The sequence below is a fragment of the Abramis brama genome (genome assembly GCF_963993115.1).
Source record: "Abramis brama genome assembly, chromosome: 11".
Classification (NCBI taxonomy): Eukaryota; Metazoa; Chordata; class Actinopteri; order Cypriniformes; family Leuciscidae; genus Abramis; species Abramis brama.
Genome location: NC_139973.1, coordinates 31,953,209 through 31,972,775, shown reverse-complemented (window position 1 = coordinate 31,972,775; position 19,567 = coordinate 31,953,209). Strand labels below are relative to the sequence as shown.

The window sequence follows — 19,567 nt, the reverse complement described above, 5'->3', positions numbered from 1 at the left end:
ACGCCATCAGCGTTTTCACAGATTCGCGTTTTTGAAGTTTACGCAGAGATGATGACGTTTTTCAAAATTAGTCAACGCTTGCACCTTGGAACCTATTTCAATGTTTGCGTTCTCGAGCCACCAGGCACTGTTGTTGTGGGAATGAGCGGGCCGGAGCGTGTTAAGGGTTTTCTGTTAGAACGGTGTCGTGTAAGTGGCCCCTAAGTTAATAACTGATGATCTTTGCAATGGAAGTGAATCAATCAAAACTAACTTTAGCTGGACAATAACTTTGTCCTAGAGCTGCTGTAAAGCCAAAACAATCTCTGTTACTTTAATTTCCTATTATCACTGTAAAGCTGCTTTGAAACAATCTATATTGTTAAAAGCGTTATATAAATGAAGGTGACTTGATTTGAGGTACTTAATCTGTTTTTGTGCAAGTGAGACGAGTAAAAGCATGCTCACATTTAGTCTAGAACTACAACAAGCCAGCTCATGTTTAGACAGCACACACAACGCCTCTGCACTTACTCCCGATTTCTCTCAACATGCGGACAGGAAAGCTGTCAGTAAATAAATGTAAATTAAAAAGTAGTGTTACTTTGCTAGTTACTTGAAAAAAGTAATCTGATTACTTACTTGTAATGTGTTACCCCCAACACTGATTTTTACTACCTACATGAACCACAACAGCACATTCTCACTGTCCTTGCTGCTAAATAAAGCCAGAACACAACTCTTAAAGATGTACCATGTTTTATTGGCAAAATATATGGTAAGTGTGGTTATATTTTAACATAATACACAGAATTTATAAAGAATGAATATGAAAAAAATCATTTAAAAACAATTGAGGTCTGCTTTGGCACAACTATTGATAATTTCAAGCAGTATATGGTTTACTCCTACGTTCACATATAACATCATACTGGCAAATTAGCAAATATATTTCTTTGCACCTTCAGTCACTCAGTGCTCTTCCTGGAGTGCATACTGTACTTGCCAGTAACCCTCTTCAGAGAGACATAGTACACAAGATGAACTGCAAGAGGAAATTAAAGATGTTACAACAGCTTCCTATATGCTTTCAAGAAGTAACCCATTTTACTTCTACAATTAATCAGTAAAAAACACCTTAGATTTTAAAAATAAGAAAATACAGGCACTTAAATGGGAAAACTTTGTCTTCACTTACATCATCATACTGGAAGTTCACCATTCCCTGCTGCATTGTATCTCTCCTCCTAAAGTTGTCTACGTAAAAATAAAAAAGTCATACAGTGTTTGATCAAAAATACAATCAACAGAATACTTAGTATAACTATAATCGGTGCAGTTTTGTATAGATTTGCATTTCTAAATTTTACAAAAAGTCTCACCTGTAAGTGCCCTTAGCTTTACACAACACGCCACATAGTCATCAAAGTAGATCTTTCCAGACTTGCTGTAGCGTTTGATGATGGCGTTCTGTGCCTGTGGGCTAATTCGGAAACCTGTGCAATCATGATGACAGACATTCTTTGCTTGCATCACAGTCTCCAAGGCTATTGGCTAAGACATGTACATTGTGCCCTGTAGTTTTGATTTTATTTTAAAGCTCAAAATTAGTGACTTGTTATTTATTCTTTGAGAGATTTTACCCTGAGAACTAGCTACTTTTTTTAGAAATAGAATTTATACTATTATGAAAGGTCAAACTCACCCATGTTAGCAAGGCACTGGGACATCTCATGAGGATCCACCGTTCCACTGCAGTCCCTGTCCACCATTATGAAGTTCTGCTTCCAGCCATTTAGCACAGAGAACAGTTCTTTAAACTCATTGAAACCCATCTTTCCGGTGAGATCTCTCTGTACACACATGCTTAAAGAATCTAAACCACATCAAGATGTTGGGATACTGCATGAAGCAAACTTTTGACTCAAGTTGTAGAGATAAGAACGGAGCTGTTTCATTTTTCTGTAAAGGATACATCCAGCATGCCAATCATAATCCTGCAGGTTTCCAAACTGAAGGCTGCAAAAAAAGAAGCGCAGTGAGCATGATCCACTCGCTCTATATTATTGATTTGCTAGTCCAAGCATTTGGAACTAAAAATCCTTCTACAATCTTTGTACTCACGATTGTAGGTGCCGCTGATTCCGGTCTGGGTGAGGCACCTTTGAAGTTCTTCAGCATCAACTTCACCATCCTGACATAAGATTTATCTTTACTACATGAACAACATAGTGGGACAGAAAAAAACAGTATATAGCTAGCAGCTCTCACCTGGCCAGCTATTGCTGTGAAATAGCCCCACATTGGGTCCTGGGCAGGACCCGCAGGAAAAGCCCCCTGGTACGCTCCATATGGTTGTGCTGGGTAACCACCTGCAGCAGGGACCCCTGGCATTGCCATACCCTGAGCAGGAACTCCTGGCATTGGACCACCAAACTGCAATTAAAAGTGTGACACTTTTAAGCAGCCTACTGTACTGATCGGAAAAATAACTAACAAGTTTTCTTCTGATAGTTGACTAACAAGCTATGGACATTGAATGGCGTTCCTGAGATATTGACATCTTGAAACATTGATGGAGCGATTACATGAGACATTTCAATAAGTTGTACAGTTTCTTTTAACATACCTTCTGACGCCCATTATTGTTTATTTCGTGCTATAAGTAAAGAAGAAGAACTCAGGTGGCTACAGTGATATGTCAAAAAAGCACCAACACAACATTTATTGTTTGAATTTCATTAAAAAATGTACAGAATTTGAAAGCTCACACTTATTATAATCGCTTATTGCGATTATTAGATGGTAACGTTAAGTGCGCTAAAATAATGTTTAGTGATGTTTTGTTCATGCATTAGCCTACCTGAAAACAGCATAGACTAAAATATCTTGGTTCATCAAAATGCAGATTGATTAAAAACGAGAAATAATTTTCAGATGTAAATTTCGGTTCATGACTACATTTAAGACTTAACTTATTACAAAAAGGTTCAAGTGGTCTGCCCCTGACAACAGCCCTAGTAGGCTACAGCTAGAATAAAATGTGCAATCTAAATCAACCTTTAGTGTCTGTTCAAAAGAATGTATCAACCAACCAATTGCTGAACATCATGTATTACTCCACTTGGATTTGTTTCAAAACACACACAATTGTCCAATTAAACTCATAACATTCCACTGGGTTTTACCAAGAGTACAGACAGGGGCGGCCAATTACTATTGGGCCTAAATAAACTCCAGCCTACATAGGAGGCTATATATAGCCAAGAGGCTATACATGTGCTTTCTGTGGTGAAACCACATCTATGCTACATGTTCATCTACCTTTTTTTTTTTTTTACTTTAACCTGTCCATGCAAAATTAGACAGGCAGATAGGCATGACTTGGGAGCAGAAAATGTCAATAAAAGTGACTAAAAATGTAAATAAATATTTGGACTTATACATTCTCAGAGAAAAAAGGGGGGAAACAAACTTTCAAGGCTACAACAGCTTAGAAGCTAGTCACAAGCTGTGGCTTGCTAAACCGCCATCATTTTTGCACATTTGTTTCTTCCTGACAGTGTATGAATTCAGCCTGAGAATTTATTTCACTTGATTCATTTAACTTATGTTTTTGACATAGATGGACGACGTGCTGTGACCCACAGCAACAAAAAAAACAAAAAATATATATATTTTATATATACATATTTAAACATCCTTAAAATAAGATTTACTAGAAGTGACAGTTTATGCTTAAAACAAGACAAATTATTTGCCAATAAGTTAAACAAAATTTCAATATAATTTGCTTTAGTAATGTTTCTTTCTATGTTTCAATGGAAACCAAAACAAAACAAAAATGTTATGGCTTATGTATTGTATTGTTGAAAATGTCCTTGCCCTTAAAAAATATGTGTGGGTGGTGTGCAAATAAAGAATTTATTTCACTTGATTCATTTAGCTTGTTTTTGACATAGATGGATGACGTGCTGTGACTATTTTTGTTTTTGTGGAGATATTTTATAAAAACATCTAAACATTCTTAAAATAAAATTTCTAGAAGTGGAAGTTTATGCTTAAAACACATTGCAAGAAAAAATTCTTCCACAATTTTAAATCTCAAGATAATTTGCTTTAGTAATGTTTATGTTTCAATGGAAAACAAAACAAAACAAAAATGTAATGGCTTATTGTATTTTTGAAAATGTCCTTGCCCTTGAAAACCGGGTGGGCGGTGGGCAAAATAATAGCCCTGTAACGTTAGTTAAAAAGTTACATTACTGATAACTTACTGGGTTCAGGAATCAGGTATAACCTGCTGCGGTTTCAATCGGTATGCCTAATCCATATTCATGCCAAATCCATATTAGAGGAAATGTAATTACCGCTTTAAATTATATGTAACTTATTCAATGTAACAATTTGGGGCGTAACAAGACATACACAGATTTTTCAACCAATCTGGCGTTTCTTAAACTAATTATCTAATTATTTTTACATTCTACAACATAAAACATATAAGTGATACTTACATTGTTATACCCAGGATACGCCATACTTAGTGATTGCACCCTCAAGTAACAGAAACGATTTAAAAATGAATCTTATGAGAAAGTTTTCGGCCAGTCCAGATCACTTCCGTACTTCGACTGTGTTACGGGAAGTCATATGATGACGTCATTAGGATTAGCGGGACTGACAGCGATCGGATGACTGGTCGCAGAGTTTTAGTTTAACCTTACGTCATAAAACATGACTATCTATGCAGAGCCGATTTTGGATCACACCTCCTAATGTAAAGCAAGCGTTCAGTGACAGATATAGCCTACACGAAAATCATATGGCAATTTGATAAGCTTGGTGGCCAATGATATTGCGCAGTTTTGCTTGTTAAATGCATCATGGGAAACACTGTTACGTTCAAAATGATCACAGACGTATTTACTGGTGATTAACTTAGTGGAGTTATTCTGTAGTAATTCGCCATTGGCTGGGATGACGTGTTTATCAATGGTGCGTGCTTATATAACACCAACCTGTCATTTACGTTGAGAACCAGCGGTGGGCGCTAAAACACTAAAAGTAGAAGCTAGCAGCTCCTGTGCTCAACCCAGCAACAAGACTCTAGTTTGGAGGTAAGTTTTGGACAGTGTTTCCTTCTATTTTTTTTGTGTGTGCAGAGAACGGTAACATACAAAAGAGAAATCATACATCACATAATATCAACAACCACAACAATAATAAAGGAGACAACTCCTTCCATTCAGGATGTTTTGTGCGCATGAAAGTTTTTGACGTCATAACATACCCTTCCAAGTTCCCAGCAAGCAATTTTGCGTTTAAAAGACGTCCAATAGCCATCCAAACACAGTCCTGACGTCTAGGCTAAAACAAGGCAAAATTTGGGCTGTCAGTGAACATTTAATATAACCATAGCCTATAGACTCCCAGGCTATGCATGTTTAAAAAATGATCACTGTTGACTTTGCTTACATGGGTTATTTTGGCAAAAACGACATGTAACCAAATTCATGGTTATTTTCAATTCAATTCAATATTTAAATTCAAGCTCATAGCCAGACTATATCGGGTCTATAGTTAACCTTGAAATTATGGCTATTTGCTGGGTTAAAAAATAAAGGTCCTTTATTGACATCTTATAGTTCCACGAAGAACATCCACAGAACTTTTCCATTGCACTGAAGGTTCTTTATAGTAGGAAAGGATTCTTAAGAGTATTAAATTGTTTTTCACACTCACCAAAAAAGTGTTTACTGAAAGGTTCTTTGGTGAACCTGAAATTCACCAATAGCATTGTTGTGAAACCCCCCCTTGTGGAGCCTTTATTTTTAAACGGGTCCTATTATGTTTTTCCACTTTTCAACTTTAGTTAGTCTGTAATGTTGCTGTTTGAGCATAAAAAAAGATCTTCAACGTTACAAAGCTCAAAGTCCACTCCAAAGGGAGATATTTAACAGGATCCCCTTTTTAAGAACTACAATGAATGGCTCATTTGTACTACAGCGTGATTTTTCTGGATCTTATGAAGTCACAATGGTGCTCATTTAATTAATCCCCGCCCACGGAATATGCAAATTAATTCCAAAATACTTGTGTCAAAGAGACACTGCATCATTTTCAAAACTCATTTGTTTGACCTTCTAAGGCTGATGAACTTTGGTTAAAACGTATTTTAAACACTGTTCCTGAACATTATTGGCGCTTTTCCACTGCATGGTACGGTACGGTTCGGTACAGCACGGCACGCTTTGGCGCTTTTCCACTGCATGGTACGGTACGGCTCGGTTCGGTACGGCTCACTTATGGCGCATTTCCACTGCATGGTACGGTACGGTACGGCTCGCTTCGGCTCGCTTTAAATGATACCACCTCTGTTGAGGTTCCAAGCGAACCGTACCGATACTAAAATGTGACGTGAAAACACTGCAGATCACTGATTGGTCAGACAGAATCATCACTACCAGCGTCATTGTATTTACGACACGAGACACTAAACCCGCTAGATTTAACACTGCCAACACTGCCAACACTGTAGCGCCTGTTTTAAAAGTATTTGCTTAAAAAAAGGAGTATAAACTTCAAAAAAAGAAATGGCTGAATCGTGGTCAGTGGACGAGGTGCAGACGTTCCTCTCGTTGGTTGCCGAGGAGTGGATGGGGAAACACGGAATGAAAAATTCGCATTTAATATGATGATGTCATGGCAGTAGAGACGGCAACTATAACGATCAGTCCCACCCACTTTGAAGCGGTACTAACTGCAGTGGAAAAGCAACCGAGCTAAAGCGAACCGAACCGTGCCGTACCGAGTCGAGTCGTACCACTCATTGGAAAAGCGAAGCGAGCCGAACCGTTCCGCGCCGAGTCGAACCATACCGAGCCGAACCGAGCCGTACCATGCAGTGGAAAAGCGCCATTAAACCCCAACTTTTATCTGTGTGCTGCACATTTTATGGAGAACAGCTTGTTTTCTGTTGCTTTTGTAAGCTTTGTAAGACCGTTCACTGCTCCTTAGGAAAATTAACCATGGTTTTGGGATCGATTACTGTTTGTATTACCTTAGTTTTCCGACAAATATCATGATTAAATGGTGGATAACATTGTATCTATAATGTATAAGAAAATTACAAAAAACATACCACTCTGAAACTTCCTGTGAAATCTGTGCTTGCAAAGTCTGTGCATGAAATACGTTCTGCACGATCCTCTTGTTTGTTAACATTGTCAGGGTCTGAACCGGGCTCGAAATGGTTTGAAATTGACGCCGTCATTAATATTTACACTAGAGAAGAACTTGCAGTTATCGATGGGCAGGACACTTCCCGAACACGCTCTGCCAATCACAACACACTGGGCCAGCTAACCAATCACAGCACATTTTGTATTTCGGAAGGAGGGGCTTTATGGAAATCGGCGTGTTCGAGCCAGACTGGGGAGAGAGGAGCTGCAATAATGTAAAATATGTGCAAAATTATGCATTTTTTAACCAATCAAGCATGAAAACATATTCTAGTACACCCCCAAAAAGCATTCCACTTGAATACACTGTTAAAACTGTACATTTATTTAAGCAATATCACATGAGCATGAGTGCTGAATATCTGCAGGGCTGCAGCCTTGTGTCATAAATATCACAGCAGATATTTAGCAAGAATGTGAGTGTGATATTGCTCTTATACAACAGTTCTATAAAGAAGTAATGATACAAAGTAATTTCACAGCATAAACAGAGGAACTGACTTATACGAACAGTTAAACATCCCGGTGCTATTATACCTATATCGCAGCTCAGCCAATCAGATTTGAGTGCTGGAACTGTTGTATAACAGTAAATATGGTACTCAGTCTCTAAGAATTACACATTTTTAGGTATGTAACTTTTCTGTGGTTTGGCACCAAACATGTTATACTTCATAATTTGCCAAGCATTCAGTAAGCTTGAGTTCCTTTATGATGATAAGGGTGTATGACAGCTTAATAACTCTTCTATTCTCTGGCTCCATGGAACAAGGTCACCAGCAGGATTAAGACTAACCCTGCTAAAGGAGAGAGGAGAGAAGAAAGAGAACGAGCGTCACTAGGTTATGCAATACCCTGTTACTTTGCATCGCCTCGTTACACAGGCTTTGCTGGGTTACAGTTTAGTGGTCAGACTGAGAGGTTCCTGGAAAGATCACAGACGCACATAAATGAGATTCCTCAATGTGCCAAATGGACTGAATAGTCTCAATGTAAAGGCTGGAATACACTACACAACTTTTAAAATCTGAATAGATTTTAAAACACTATGGCATTATACATTAAACACCTGAGGATCACACACTACCAGACTTTTAAACCATAAGAACATAACAAATGAATGCAGAAACATGGTTTGGTGGAGACACATGACAAATGAAAACAATGTGTTCTAAAACCGGCTCAAAATATCAAACATGTTTGATATTCTCAGACTGGATGGAATCATATAGGGGCTGTTTACACGGCAGTGTTTTCAACTAAAAACGGAAAACATTTTATGCGTTTTGACCGTTTGTTTACACGACAACAGCATTTTGGGGGCCTGAAAACTAAAACTTTTGAAAATGGGCTTCAACGATTTTGTAAACAATACTGTATCTTCGCTGTGTAAACAAAAAAAATGCAAATTTGTGAAAATTATGCTTTTGGGCCGTTCATTTACCTGACAACAGCATTTTGAGGGCCTGAAAATGGGTTTCAAAGTGTACAACATAAATGTAATAAAAACTGAAAAGTTTTTACTTTGCACTTTTCGCGTACAGATGATGTTATCAAAACGATCCCCATTCACACGGATCCACGAAAATGATTAAAACGGCTATACACACATAATACGCATGCACATGACGTCACTGTTTTGGCTTTTGTAGTTTACACGGAGACATTACTGGTATCGTTTTCAAAAACTTGCATTTTCAGTCCCCCAATATGCTGTTGTCGCGTAAATACATGGCTTACACGCATATAGTTTTCCATTTTTAGTTGAAAACACTGTCATGTAAATGGCCTTAAAGTGCAAGTTTTTGAAAACAATGCTGTTGTCGTCTCTGTGTAAACTACAAAAACGCGAATTTGTGAAAACGGTGATGTCATGCAGATGCGTATTACGTGTTCAGTCATTTTTCTTTACAAAGTACATCGCCAACTACTGGTATGGCAGCATGATACAGCGTTTTAGTTGTTTTCGCGGATCCGTGTGAATAGGAATCGTTTTTACAATGTTGTCATCTGTATGCAAAAAACGCGAAGGAAAAACTTTTCTGTTTTTAGTACATCGTTGTCACGTAAACTAAAACTGAAACAAACATTTTTAGTCTGTGCCCATCATACACTACATGATTTTCTGTGAAATCTGTCAACTCGAACTGCCCAAAATCTGCAGACTGCTCTGAATTTCGTCAACAAGAATCAATTCGATTTTTCCAGAATGCAAATCTGAGCAAAAGTCATGTACCCCCGGTTTCACAGGCAAGCCTTAAGTCCCTGATTAAAAGGCATGTCTAAGTGGTTTTAAGTGAAAGCAACTTGCACGGGCATATCATAAAATATTGTTTTGCCATTGCTTTGTCTCAGGATGCACACCAGTAATGTTTTTAGGCACATTAACGTATAAAATCTACTTAAATGCCCTAAAAAACTAAGGTCTAATGCTGACTTAATCTAAGCCCTGTCTGTGAAACCAGGCCTTAGTGTATTAATGACCGTCATAATGCTCTTTACTTTGTTCATTTACTCCAAATATGTTTTCAAAGTGTAGGTGATGTGCCACTGGCTATAAATGAGACAAAAAACAAACAAACTGTATCCAAAAAGAACCATATCTGTTTATGGACATTTATTATCCTGTACTTTTATAGTTCAGAAAATACAGGTCTGTAATTGTACACCAAAACTGTACTTAAAAATTCTTAATGAAAGAAATTGCCTTCAAAAGACAATGAAACAACAGTTTTATCCACAGTGAAACAGAACTAGGGGTCTGTTGTACCTAGGAAAGACAAGTAAGGTTGACAGTGAATGTGGAAAGAGCTAGGGGGTTTCTTGCCATGCTGGTTTACTACTGAACAGTGATCAGATGGCCTTGCTCTAATCCTTTGGTAAACAGTTAAAGGTCACACAAGCATGACTGATCCTGAATCAGCAATCAGGCTTTTCATCCTCGATTTTGCCCTATATCAAGAGCTGGTTTTCAATTTCACACACCACTGTACCACTGTACAAACAGAACAGATTAGAAGTGATAAAAGTCTGTTGTACAGGTTATACAATGCTATTCAATTCTGCTTTTGCAAAAATATACTCATAATATACATAGATTCTTCACTTTTCATTTCCCCTGCTCTCTTTTTGCCTATTCTACCCCGCCCCATATCCATAAAAATCACATTACAAAAGCAGTTGAAATTACTAAGATTTTACTTGGCCAGCTGGAGAAATTTTTTGCATTTTTCCAGATTATAATCAAAGCTATATACACAGATAATTACAACACAGCCTGAGGTGCATCATTATGCATTGTCAGAAGTGTTCTAAAAAAAACTCACTGAAGTAGAGCATTGAAAAATAGACACCAGGCCCAATACACAAAGAAAGCAACAGTACTTTTCAGTATAACCTTTGATTTTATTTATATATATATATATATATATATATATATATATATATATATATATATATATATATATATATATATATATATATATAAAAGGTTATACTGAAAAATACTGTTGTTGTCCCTTTACTTTTGTGTACATTTAAAAAAGCAATGAAAAACATTTTTCTATAATGGAACCTGTGTAGTAACAAACAAATGAACAATAAAAATGTGGCAAGAAAGTTTAGAGACTTTTCAGCAGGCGTTACAGATTCCTCATTGGAGCGATTACAATTTGACATGAGCTGCATTTGGAGTGTGAGGATGCATTTTAGAGTTCTGGTAGCGAAACAGTTCAGAAAGCATAATTTTCAGGAAAGGACGGCCCCACTAAGCACTGGTCCCTGGCATCTGCTGGATAAGGGACACTGTTAGTCTCGTCAAAGTGTGAGAGTGGAACGGTGTCATCCTCAGGAACCTGCATCCCATCGGGGTCTGCCTTCAGACTGGGCCTCTGGTTGTCAGGGAATGCCATGGAGAAGAGTGCATCGGGATCACACACAAACTTATACACGTACCGCTCTCCAGCAACCTGCATATGAACAAGAGAAAGAGAAATGTTTTAGAAAATCTTGTTTGGAAAAAGCTGATATGCTTTGATGGGGTGGATTTTACAATCTAATTATTAAGGGATTGAAAGAAGAAAAATGACATTGGAACGTGAACGTGCCTTTACCTTCTGCATGATGCCCTTCTCATAGTAGTAACGCAGAGAACGGCTCAGCTTGTCATAATTCATTGCAGGCCTGTTCTTCTGGATCCCCCAACGGCGAGCAACCTATTGAAAATGTGGGTGTTAATATTGCTTGTTGGCTGAAATAAAAATGGGCTATAAAGCTATTGGCTTTCATAACACACTGACCTCCTCTGGTTCAATGAGTTTAAACTCGAGGCCACGGCCAGTCCAAGCAATGAAGTGGCGGTTGGATGGGTCGTCCAACAGAGTGACCAGGAACTGCCAGAGTTGCAGAGACCCCCTTCGTTGATACGGAGGACCCTCTCGGAAAACTCCACCCTCCTGCTTCAGCTTTCCCTCCAGGTGGTCTGGGACCACACACGCATCATCATAATAGAGGTGGGATTCTCCATCATACCCAAAACCTGCAATCGACAGCCAGAGAAAAAAATAATTGGATTTAATATGGACAGTCTGAGAAAGAACTCTCATTACAGCAGAAGACTAATCAGAAGCTGTTGCTTAATAAAACATCTGTACTTTATGGAAATAGTAGGTGAAACCAAACTGATAAAAGCCTCACCCTCGCTGTTGGCTCCATAGAAATTTGCTGATTTGCCAAAAGATGATTGGCAATTCTGTACTTCTGCAAGACAATTACATGAATATTAATAAAATATATATAATATAACAATGAACAACAATGGAATTTCAAGTTTATCAGTGTTCCTTTATATAAAAATCCCCTTAAAAATATTTTTTCAAAAATATATACATCAGAGTTCCACTTTATAAAATCACATTAATAATCATTTTTAAATATATACAATATAATATAATGTGAAGTTTGGAATTTCAAGTTCATCGGAGTTTCTAGGAGTAATCTCTATAGGAATCCACACTACGGGGAATTCCGCTTCATGGCAAAAGATTTCCCCATGCACATTTCATCTTCAGATTAAATTGTTCACGAATTTTGCCTTGTTGACCAACAGAAAGTGACTTCTGTGTGAGCTGTGCTTCACAAGTCGCTACACTATTCACAATGGGCCTTTTTTGCTTTTAAAATTTCACTTTTTTGACAGTTCAATAGTCATCAGTACATCAAAATCTCTGAGAGATTTACACCCACCTGAGTCAAAGCCGAAGTCTCTGGGCTCCTGTTTGATTGACAGTTGGTGGATCAACGGTGCACGAGGAGGCCCCATGTTTTGCACACCCTGGTCATTGTAACGAGGATCCACCATTTCCTTTTTGAATCCCTGGGGAGGCATTGGCACCAACGGCTCTGACATCTGCCGGTGATAAGGGGGGCGGCTATGTCGGGAAAAATGGCCACGGGTGTGTGGGGGGTAAAGTGTCTGACAACGACCATCGGACTGTGAGAACGGCAGACAGGGCTCGGAAAGCTGCCGATGGAACCTAACAAGATGAAGAGTAAGAAAAAGGGAAAAAAGTGGAGAAAAGACATGAGAAGGCTTGAGAAGGCATTAACATCAAAGGCAATTGAGATCATGAGGGATAAGTCTGATGTTAAAGCTCTTTTTTTCCAGTAGTTAAACTTGGAGACTTGAATGGGATAAACATAGAACTGCTTTCCAGGTCAGTGTGGCATCTTTAACAAGATAATACCCAATGAAAGGCTCAACCTGAGCTGATTACAGTACTTTTAACATGCACGAGCAGTTCAAGCTGACGCCAAAGATAGAAATGAGGTTAGAAATCGATCACCGTGACCCAAAAAAATGACTGTGAAGTGTCGAAAAAATAAATAAATAATAATAAATAGCAAAATGTTATATATTCATACCTGTGGTCTGTACTGTAGGAGGCATCTGGGTGATTGACTGGTTGGCAGGGCACAGCAAAAGGTGGGCTTTGACTGTGGAGTGGAGTATGTGCTCTCTGATGTGGTGGGGTAGAACTGTGGTTTAGGACAGGTAATAGTGGCAGTCCTTGTGTCTGAGTTTGGGCTGGTTGCATTGCTCTTTTTTGCACATTATGTGTTGCTGTGCTGGTGGAGGAGCCAAAGGGTGATGCTGGTGTAGAAGGAGGAGTCAGTGGCTTGTTGAAAGGAAACGGCTTCCTGTCGAAGGCACTAAAAACGACAAAACACAAATAAAGCATGAGTGAGGGGAATACGGAGAAGGGAAAGATGGGGAAAGGACAAGGAAATACATACCTGTAGTTATATAGGCACTTCTCTCCATATGGAGAGAGTCTCTGCTCTTGTCCACAGGGGGAAAATTCCCTGCTTGGGCTCAGTTCCCTCTTTACTTTAGTTTGAAGAGGTCCATGGAACATCACTAGAGAGAAAGTTTTTCATTTCATTTAATACATTGTGTCTACATAAACTAAAATGTCAGAACAAAAATATAGTTCTTTAACTTGGAACCTAACCTAGTTTGTTTCTGGTGTCAGATTTTTGATCAAATATTTAGCACTGAACTACTAGAACTACTTTCAAAGAGGGGAAGGAAAAAAGGCCTTTCCTTCTAGAAAAGGAGGCCGCAAGTTAGAACTCGCAGACTATCGCGTGATTCCTCTGGAAAAGGGCCCCACTGCCCAGCTGTGGTGAAAGAGGGGCCTGTGAGAACTACAGGCACGATGCCAGATAAGAGGAATTGTGCCAAACAAACACACACATACCCTCTCACACACAATTTCTATGCAAACACATCCATGTGCATTCACGTTCTACAATAAACACCATTGAAATGCACACAATTAAGACTTATTCAGAGCCAAATGGGAAGAAAAGCTAACAAGGGAAACAGCCAGAGCACTGTTCACCAGCACATAATAACCAGAGTGTGTGTGCGCCGAGGATCCAGCCCCATTAAAATGTCACCAAGCTGGAGGCTGCCATGAGTTACAGCACCGCAGCGGCAGACTGGGCCTCACATGTGTGTGAACACACACACACCATAGAAACATCTTAAACTCATGGCTAAGAATCAGGTTTGGCACAGACACTCTTGGTGATTAATTTTCTTGGTTTCAAGGAGGAAGGTAGTATGGCATCTCAAAACGCTTCATAATGTCCATAGCAAATTATCCAGTGCTAATAATTTGTGCAGTATAAATAAATAAATGTTTTTCATATGCCGAGAGTTTCTATAATTCATAAAGGCAAGTTCTATGTGCTATTCTGCAACCAACCCCACTTCCTTGCTACATGAATATTCAAAAGATACTCACAGTTATCCGACTGGAAATCTGGAACAAACTGTTCGTCATCGGGTACCTGGGCTGCACATGGAGAAGGAAAACTATTTATACTGACTGGCTTGCAAACCTGCTTCAGAGTCAGTAACATGAATATAAATAATTTGTATGTTTATACATGCCATATTGTCTTATACAATTTGAATGGAGCCCCACAGATCAACCACTGAGATGATGCATTAACCACCAAGTTGTGTTAACAGTAGTTATGAAATGTATTCCATGACCTAGACTTTTCTAGAGCCGTTGACGTACCTTCTGCAATCCAAATCTCTTGTAGCTGGCTGAGATCTTGAAAGAGATCTGTGGAACACAAAGATTGATTTGTGAATAAACAGGCTGACTTGTTTGGGCCTGGGTTAAAAGATGTGTTTTAGAGAGATCTGGATGGATTGATTGCATGCTCATTTGTTTACCCTCTGTATCCTGTGCCAGCTCAGTGTCAACAAACTTCCTTTTTCGGTCATTGAAAGTTCTGCAAAATGTTTCCTGCATGTGAGACTTCTGTAAAATAAGACCAAGATCAAATAATGAAGTTGAAACCAGTGATCACTGTGTACAGCCATCCACAAATGGATATTCAGTAGTGAAATATCTAAAAAGTGAAGAAAATGAGGCATGAAAAGCAGAGACGTACATTGGGGGGCACCACGAAAGGGACCTGCTGGTCGTAAAATCCGTCCATGTCGCTTGCTTTTCACTGCGGCCTAGGGCTGCAGCAGGAGGGAAAGCGGGAATAAACAGGGATAAAGGGGGGGTGGGCCCACGGGTGATATCGTCGCCTGTCGGAAGAAGAGCCGAGAAAAGTGGCACTTAGAGAAAGACAAGTCAGGATCTGATGCAGCTGTCAGTGATCGTCCCGGGACCTGACAGTTTAGGACCAACTGTCCCTTTGATCTGTGAAAACTTCAGCTAGCATGTTTGTTTGTGTAACACACTCACTCTCAGCTCCTGCTCAGATGAAGTGTGCTGCATTAGTGCAGGACACTTACACTTGCTCAGCCTCATCTCTCTCTCACGCACACACACACTATCTCTCTCACACACACGGTACAGATGGGGGTCCTTACATAACCATACAGTACCATCTGTTGCCCAAGAGACTAAGAATGAATCTAAACGAAAGTGATAATTATAATAATAAAAAGGAGCTTTTATTAACACGAATAAGGTTCGGATTTAAATAGTGGAACGCCATGAATAAAATAAGAAGCCTAAGCTATTCACGCTTCGTCACACACGTGTGTTTATTTTCCCTGACGCAAGTGTTCAAGCCATAAAATCGTATTACAGCCGCGAGGCCAAGAAAACACCTCACAGTGAGCCAACCTCTCTGGACCAAGAACTAATTAAACATCCATAGCTTAACATTATTGCTTCCTGAAGCTTATCAGACCTTTATAAAACAGGAGGAACGTGCGTATGCACATTTCATGCTGAAAAAGAAGAGTTTGTGCTTTTAAAGATTTTTATTGGCGACAATAAAGACAGCCAGAGGAAGCTATAGTTGTTGAATAAGTAAAGCGAGATTATAGCATTACAACAGCGAGTTAACAGGTATAAGAGCGAGTTCAAGAAGTCCAATCCCTTCCCCCCCAGCGCCCATTATCGCCGCGAGCTCCCCCTCCCTTTCCTCCCTCGGACGCTTGTTTTTCTCAATGAAGTGAAATTTGATCCATCGTGCGCGCTACCCGAAAAAACCTCAGATGTTCCATTCATAAAAACACCAAACGCGCGAGAAGCACTTCGCCAAACCGCATATGGATTTTTGCAGAGCGCAAACTTGCGATTATGATTAAGTTTACAATAAGCTTAATAAAGTACTAAGAAACTGGGGGAATGGTTGCCAAATATGCGCACAAAGAAAATGGCGTTGAGAACCAGCAAAACTAAACGCACCGTTTTAAGTAATGCAACTTTATAAAAATAAAAGCAGAAGACGAAACTTGCATCGGGTCATAATTAAACAATACAACGCTAGAGCAGCGTGCAAAATATACTCACCCAACGGTGATTAAATCCTTTGATTTTGAAAAAAAAAAAAAGTGCTTTGATAAATCCAAGAGAAAAACAGACTGCTTTTGAAAGCACTAATAGGATCGCACTCTCCCTCAGCTTGACGCGACTGAAATTTTCTCAATGGGATCGCTTGCTTTTCCAAGAGCATCGGCTTAACACTGTAAGTCTCGCTCATTGGCTAGTCCACCATGTCATTCAAGTGATTGACCAATAGCTGTCACTGCATTACCAATGCGATCTTGAGGCTGTAGACAGCCAATCAGAGCATGTTTCTCTCCTGTTTTTATGAATGACTGGGTTTCATTCAACAACCAGATGTTTCTCCAACTCAAAAAGAGACTTTTAAAGGGCCAGAAGCGAACCGAGAGTGAATGCCCAGCTGAGGCTCTAAACTTGCGGGGCCGATCTGAATTTTATTCCATGATTTTTAAAAAAATATAATTTCAGCATAATAAGTAAATACTTCGAGTTTAAACTATAGACTTAAAGCCCCAGATTCCAAACTGTGCCAATATTTTTTCAAAGTTTTTTTTATTTTTTTTTTTTACATGAATTAGAAATTATATAACAATGTAAAATGGTTGGGAGAATATGTTTACAGTAGTCTAATCCATTGCTTTTTCAGTGTGAATATTGACTGAGCTTTGAAAACCACTGACCTCTATCTTGGGTGACAGAAGAGAGGACGTGTCACTCTGGACAATGACTGGAATCCTCTGTGATAATCTCATTCTTACCAGAACATTTCCCCAAAACACTATCTGTTTTTGCTCACTCTCTTCATCCAATTCACAGATCACTCATATTTACACAAGGTTTTAAAACAGACAAATGAATGCACCACCTTAAATGATCATGGCACCATAACTATATCCCCAATAGGGAGGCAGATTATAAAATCAGTGTTGCTCCCTGCTGGGAAACTCCACTGTGAGAGAACACTTTGTTGTCTGATCTATTATTCATGCCTGTTCCTCAAAGAAACATCTGCACATCAGACAGTGATGTCTGATCTCTGGTCTCCCCTACCTATAGGTTACAACCTTAAAAACTTCAAAGCTAATATGTATACTATACTTACATTTAAATTAATTTAATTTTGAAAGAAATGGTACATAGCACAAATAATCGTCTGATCTGCATTACTATATTACTTACCTGGAGTCCATAAAAGAATAAACATTTTTAGGGCTATCGTGGAGATAGTTTCTGTTTGAAGAAAAGAAAGTATTCATAAACCTTTTTTTACTTCTTACTAAAATGTTTGTGAATTGTTTATGCTGTCTACATTGGACATGAAATGGAAAAAAACATTTCTACAGGTGCTGGAAGTCTCTAAATCCAGACTAACAAAAACTAACAAACACAGTCTGCTGAAGCTATTCAATTTAAAAATAAAATTGAACAATAAAACATTCACAGTGCAGGGTAGAAAGAGTATCGATTACAGCTTCTTCAACATCTTCGAAATCTGGAGTTTAGTGTCAGTTAACATGTAGGTTCACATACTTTTTCATGTAATTTTAGGGTATAATTCATTCAACTTGTTCACTAATATGGTTTATTAGACAAAATGTGTGAATGAATGCGAGAATGAAAAGTAGTGCGCACTCCTGCTGCGTCGATGGCATGTGAATGTTACACCCCTCTGTAAATGGGTGAGTCATTTTTCAGCCCCTCTCTCTCTCTCTCACACACACACACACACACACAGACACACACACACACAAGGGCACACACACGGGCACACACACAAACGCACACAGATGCAGGCATCCTCAAGAAGAAAAGGAGCCTATACAGACTTTTAAACAGTAAGTGGAAAGTAACACATGAACATAGAGTTGGCAAAATGACAACTTTTATCAAGGAGATATGTTACAAATCCCATAAACCTCATCTTCTACAAGAAACAAGTCAGGACAAAATGTCACGGTGGCTCCTTTCATGAAAGCTTTGGTGTTGCCAGTTGCCTCTCAACTGTTATTCTTAAAGTCAGCATGAAATGAAAATTTCCCCTTCATCTTTTTTTTCTAAATGCATGTTATTGATCTTATTATAAACAAATCATCCATGCATATATTTTATTATTATAATTTTTTTGACCTCGTAATTTTTTTATTAAAATATCCAACCCAATTTCACTCCAAAACATAACTAATTTACAAGGTGATGATTTCGTATGAATTCATATGATTCGAAAACAGACTACTTTTAGAAAAAAGTAAGCATTAAGGTCCACCCCAAAACATAACAGTTCATACAGAAACGTTCAAATGAGATTTTACAAATTCATGCAAATTAGCCACCAATTCGTCAAAAGAAAAATAGTTGAGAATTGACATGAGATTGTGTTATCATAACTCGACCTTTTGGTAAAACAACAGGTTTCTTTCTGGTGATGTATCCCAGACTCATTTAGCCTGCATAACCCCCCCCCCATTCTTACAATTGACTTCAAGGTTGCATTCAGATCTGCCTTATTCGATAGAACCAAGTCCCCACCCTACTTTTCTTCCTTTTATCGATAATCCATTTCACTCGGAAGGACCTCAAAATATAGAAAAAAAGATCTGTTGCTACTTTCATTGCGACTTTAATAATATCCCATTCACCAGCAAAATCATTGGCTATTTTTTTAAATATAGAAAAAACAATCCAAAACTGGCTCTTTTTCTGCTTGAGTGCTGATATCCTTGTCAATGAACCTGCTGTACAGCTTCATTAAACTGAGTGATAGTGCTCTTCATAACCTGAAATTAAACAGGTTGCCATAGCTTTCATCAGCGTTCCACGCGACTTGCTGCAAGGCCACTCTAAATATAGCTCTCAGACGCTTCTATTATATAACAATATGCTCTAAATTCAATTGAAATGGCACCATGCTGCAGCACTGAACGTATCTGCTTCTTCTGTACAATGTAGCCAAAGCAGCTTCACATTTCTGTTGAGTCATATGCTTTCTGTTCATGAACGTTCGTCTTT

General features: G+C 38.7%; 2 protein-coding genes across 5 annotated transcripts; both read right to left on the bottom strand.

Annotated features, from left to right (window-relative positions):
• Positions 1-721: 721 nt before the first annotated feature.
• On the bottom strand, positions 722-4,946 carry gca (grancalcin). Of its 2 annotated transcripts, none has more exons than XM_084128477.1 (8): positions 4,497-4,946; positions 2,251-2,415; positions 2,104-2,173; positions 1,955-1,998; positions 1,685-1,832; positions 1,362-1,475; positions 1,178-1,236; positions 722-1,024 (listed from the first exon to the last, which is right to left on the bottom strand). In XM_084128477.1, exons 1-8 carry the CDS (start codon positions 4,518-4,520, stop codon positions 998-1,000), a joined length of 651 nt encoding a protein of 216 aa, XP_083984603.1. In that variant the 5' UTR covers positions 4,521-4,946; the 3' UTR covers positions 722-997. The 2 variants fall into 2 exon arrangements, with proteins under 2 accessions (XP_083984603.1, XP_083984604.1); XM_084128478.1 differs by lacking the exon at positions 4,497-4,946 and adding an exon at positions 2,609-2,633.
• Positions 4,947-10,403: 5,457 nt separating this feature from the next.
• On the bottom strand, positions 10,404-16,699 carry etv5b (ETS variant transcription factor 5b). 3 transcript variants are annotated; one of them, XR_014608206.1, is made up of 13 exons: positions 16,568-16,699; positions 15,201-15,345; positions 14,980-15,067; positions 14,819-14,866; positions 14,537-14,587; positions 13,518-13,641; positions 13,146-13,433; positions 12,468-12,757; positions 11,919-11,981; positions 11,522-11,760; positions 11,336-11,437; positions 10,758-11,191; positions 10,404-10,620 (listed from the first exon to the last, which is right to left on the bottom strand). XR_014608206.1 is itself a non-coding variant. In XM_084128470.1 (12 exons), exons 2-12 carry the CDS (start codon positions 15,246-15,248, stop codon positions 10,955-10,957), a joined length of 1,578 nt encoding a protein of 525 aa, XP_083984596.1. In that variant the 5' UTR covers positions 15,249-15,345; positions 16,568-16,699; the 3' UTR covers positions 10,748-10,954. The 3 variants fall into 3 exon arrangements, 2 of the variants coding, with proteins under 2 accessions (XP_083984596.1, XP_083984597.1); XM_084128470.1 differs by lacking the exon at positions 10,404-10,620 and having other exon boundaries at positions 10,748-11,191; XM_084128471.1 differs by lacking the exons at positions 10,404-10,620; positions 14,980-15,067; positions 15,201-15,345; positions 16,568-16,699 and having other exon boundaries at positions 10,821-11,191; positions 11,330-11,437; positions 14,819-14,957.
• Between the last annotated feature and the right edge of the window lie 2,868 nt (positions 16,700-19,567).

Bases quoted from the DNA above. Each gene is read 5' to 3' on its own strand.
- gca (XM_084128477.1), bottom strand. From the start codon at position 4,520: ATGGCGTATCCTGGGTATAACAAT. The intron at 1,999-2,103 runs GTGAGTACAAAG...CTTTTTTTGCAG, and splicing joins AATCAGCGGCACCTACAATC to CCTTCAGTTTGGAAACCTGC. The intron at 1,476-1,684 runs GTGAGTTTGACC...ATGATTGCACAG, and splicing joins CCAGTGCCTTGCTAACATGG to GTTTCCGAATTAGCCCACAG.
- etv5b (XM_084128470.1), bottom strand. From the start codon at position 15,248: ATGGACGGATTTTACGACCAGCAGGTCCCTTTCGTGGTGCCCCCCAAT. The intron at 14,588-14,818 runs GTACGTCAACGG...CTCCATGTGCAG, and splicing joins AGAGATTTGGATTGCAGAAG to CCCAGGTACCCGATGACGAA. The intron at 11,761-11,918 runs GTGAGGCTTTTA...TGTCGATTGCAG, and splicing joins CTATGGAGCCAACAGCGAGG to GTTTTGGGTATGATGGAGAA.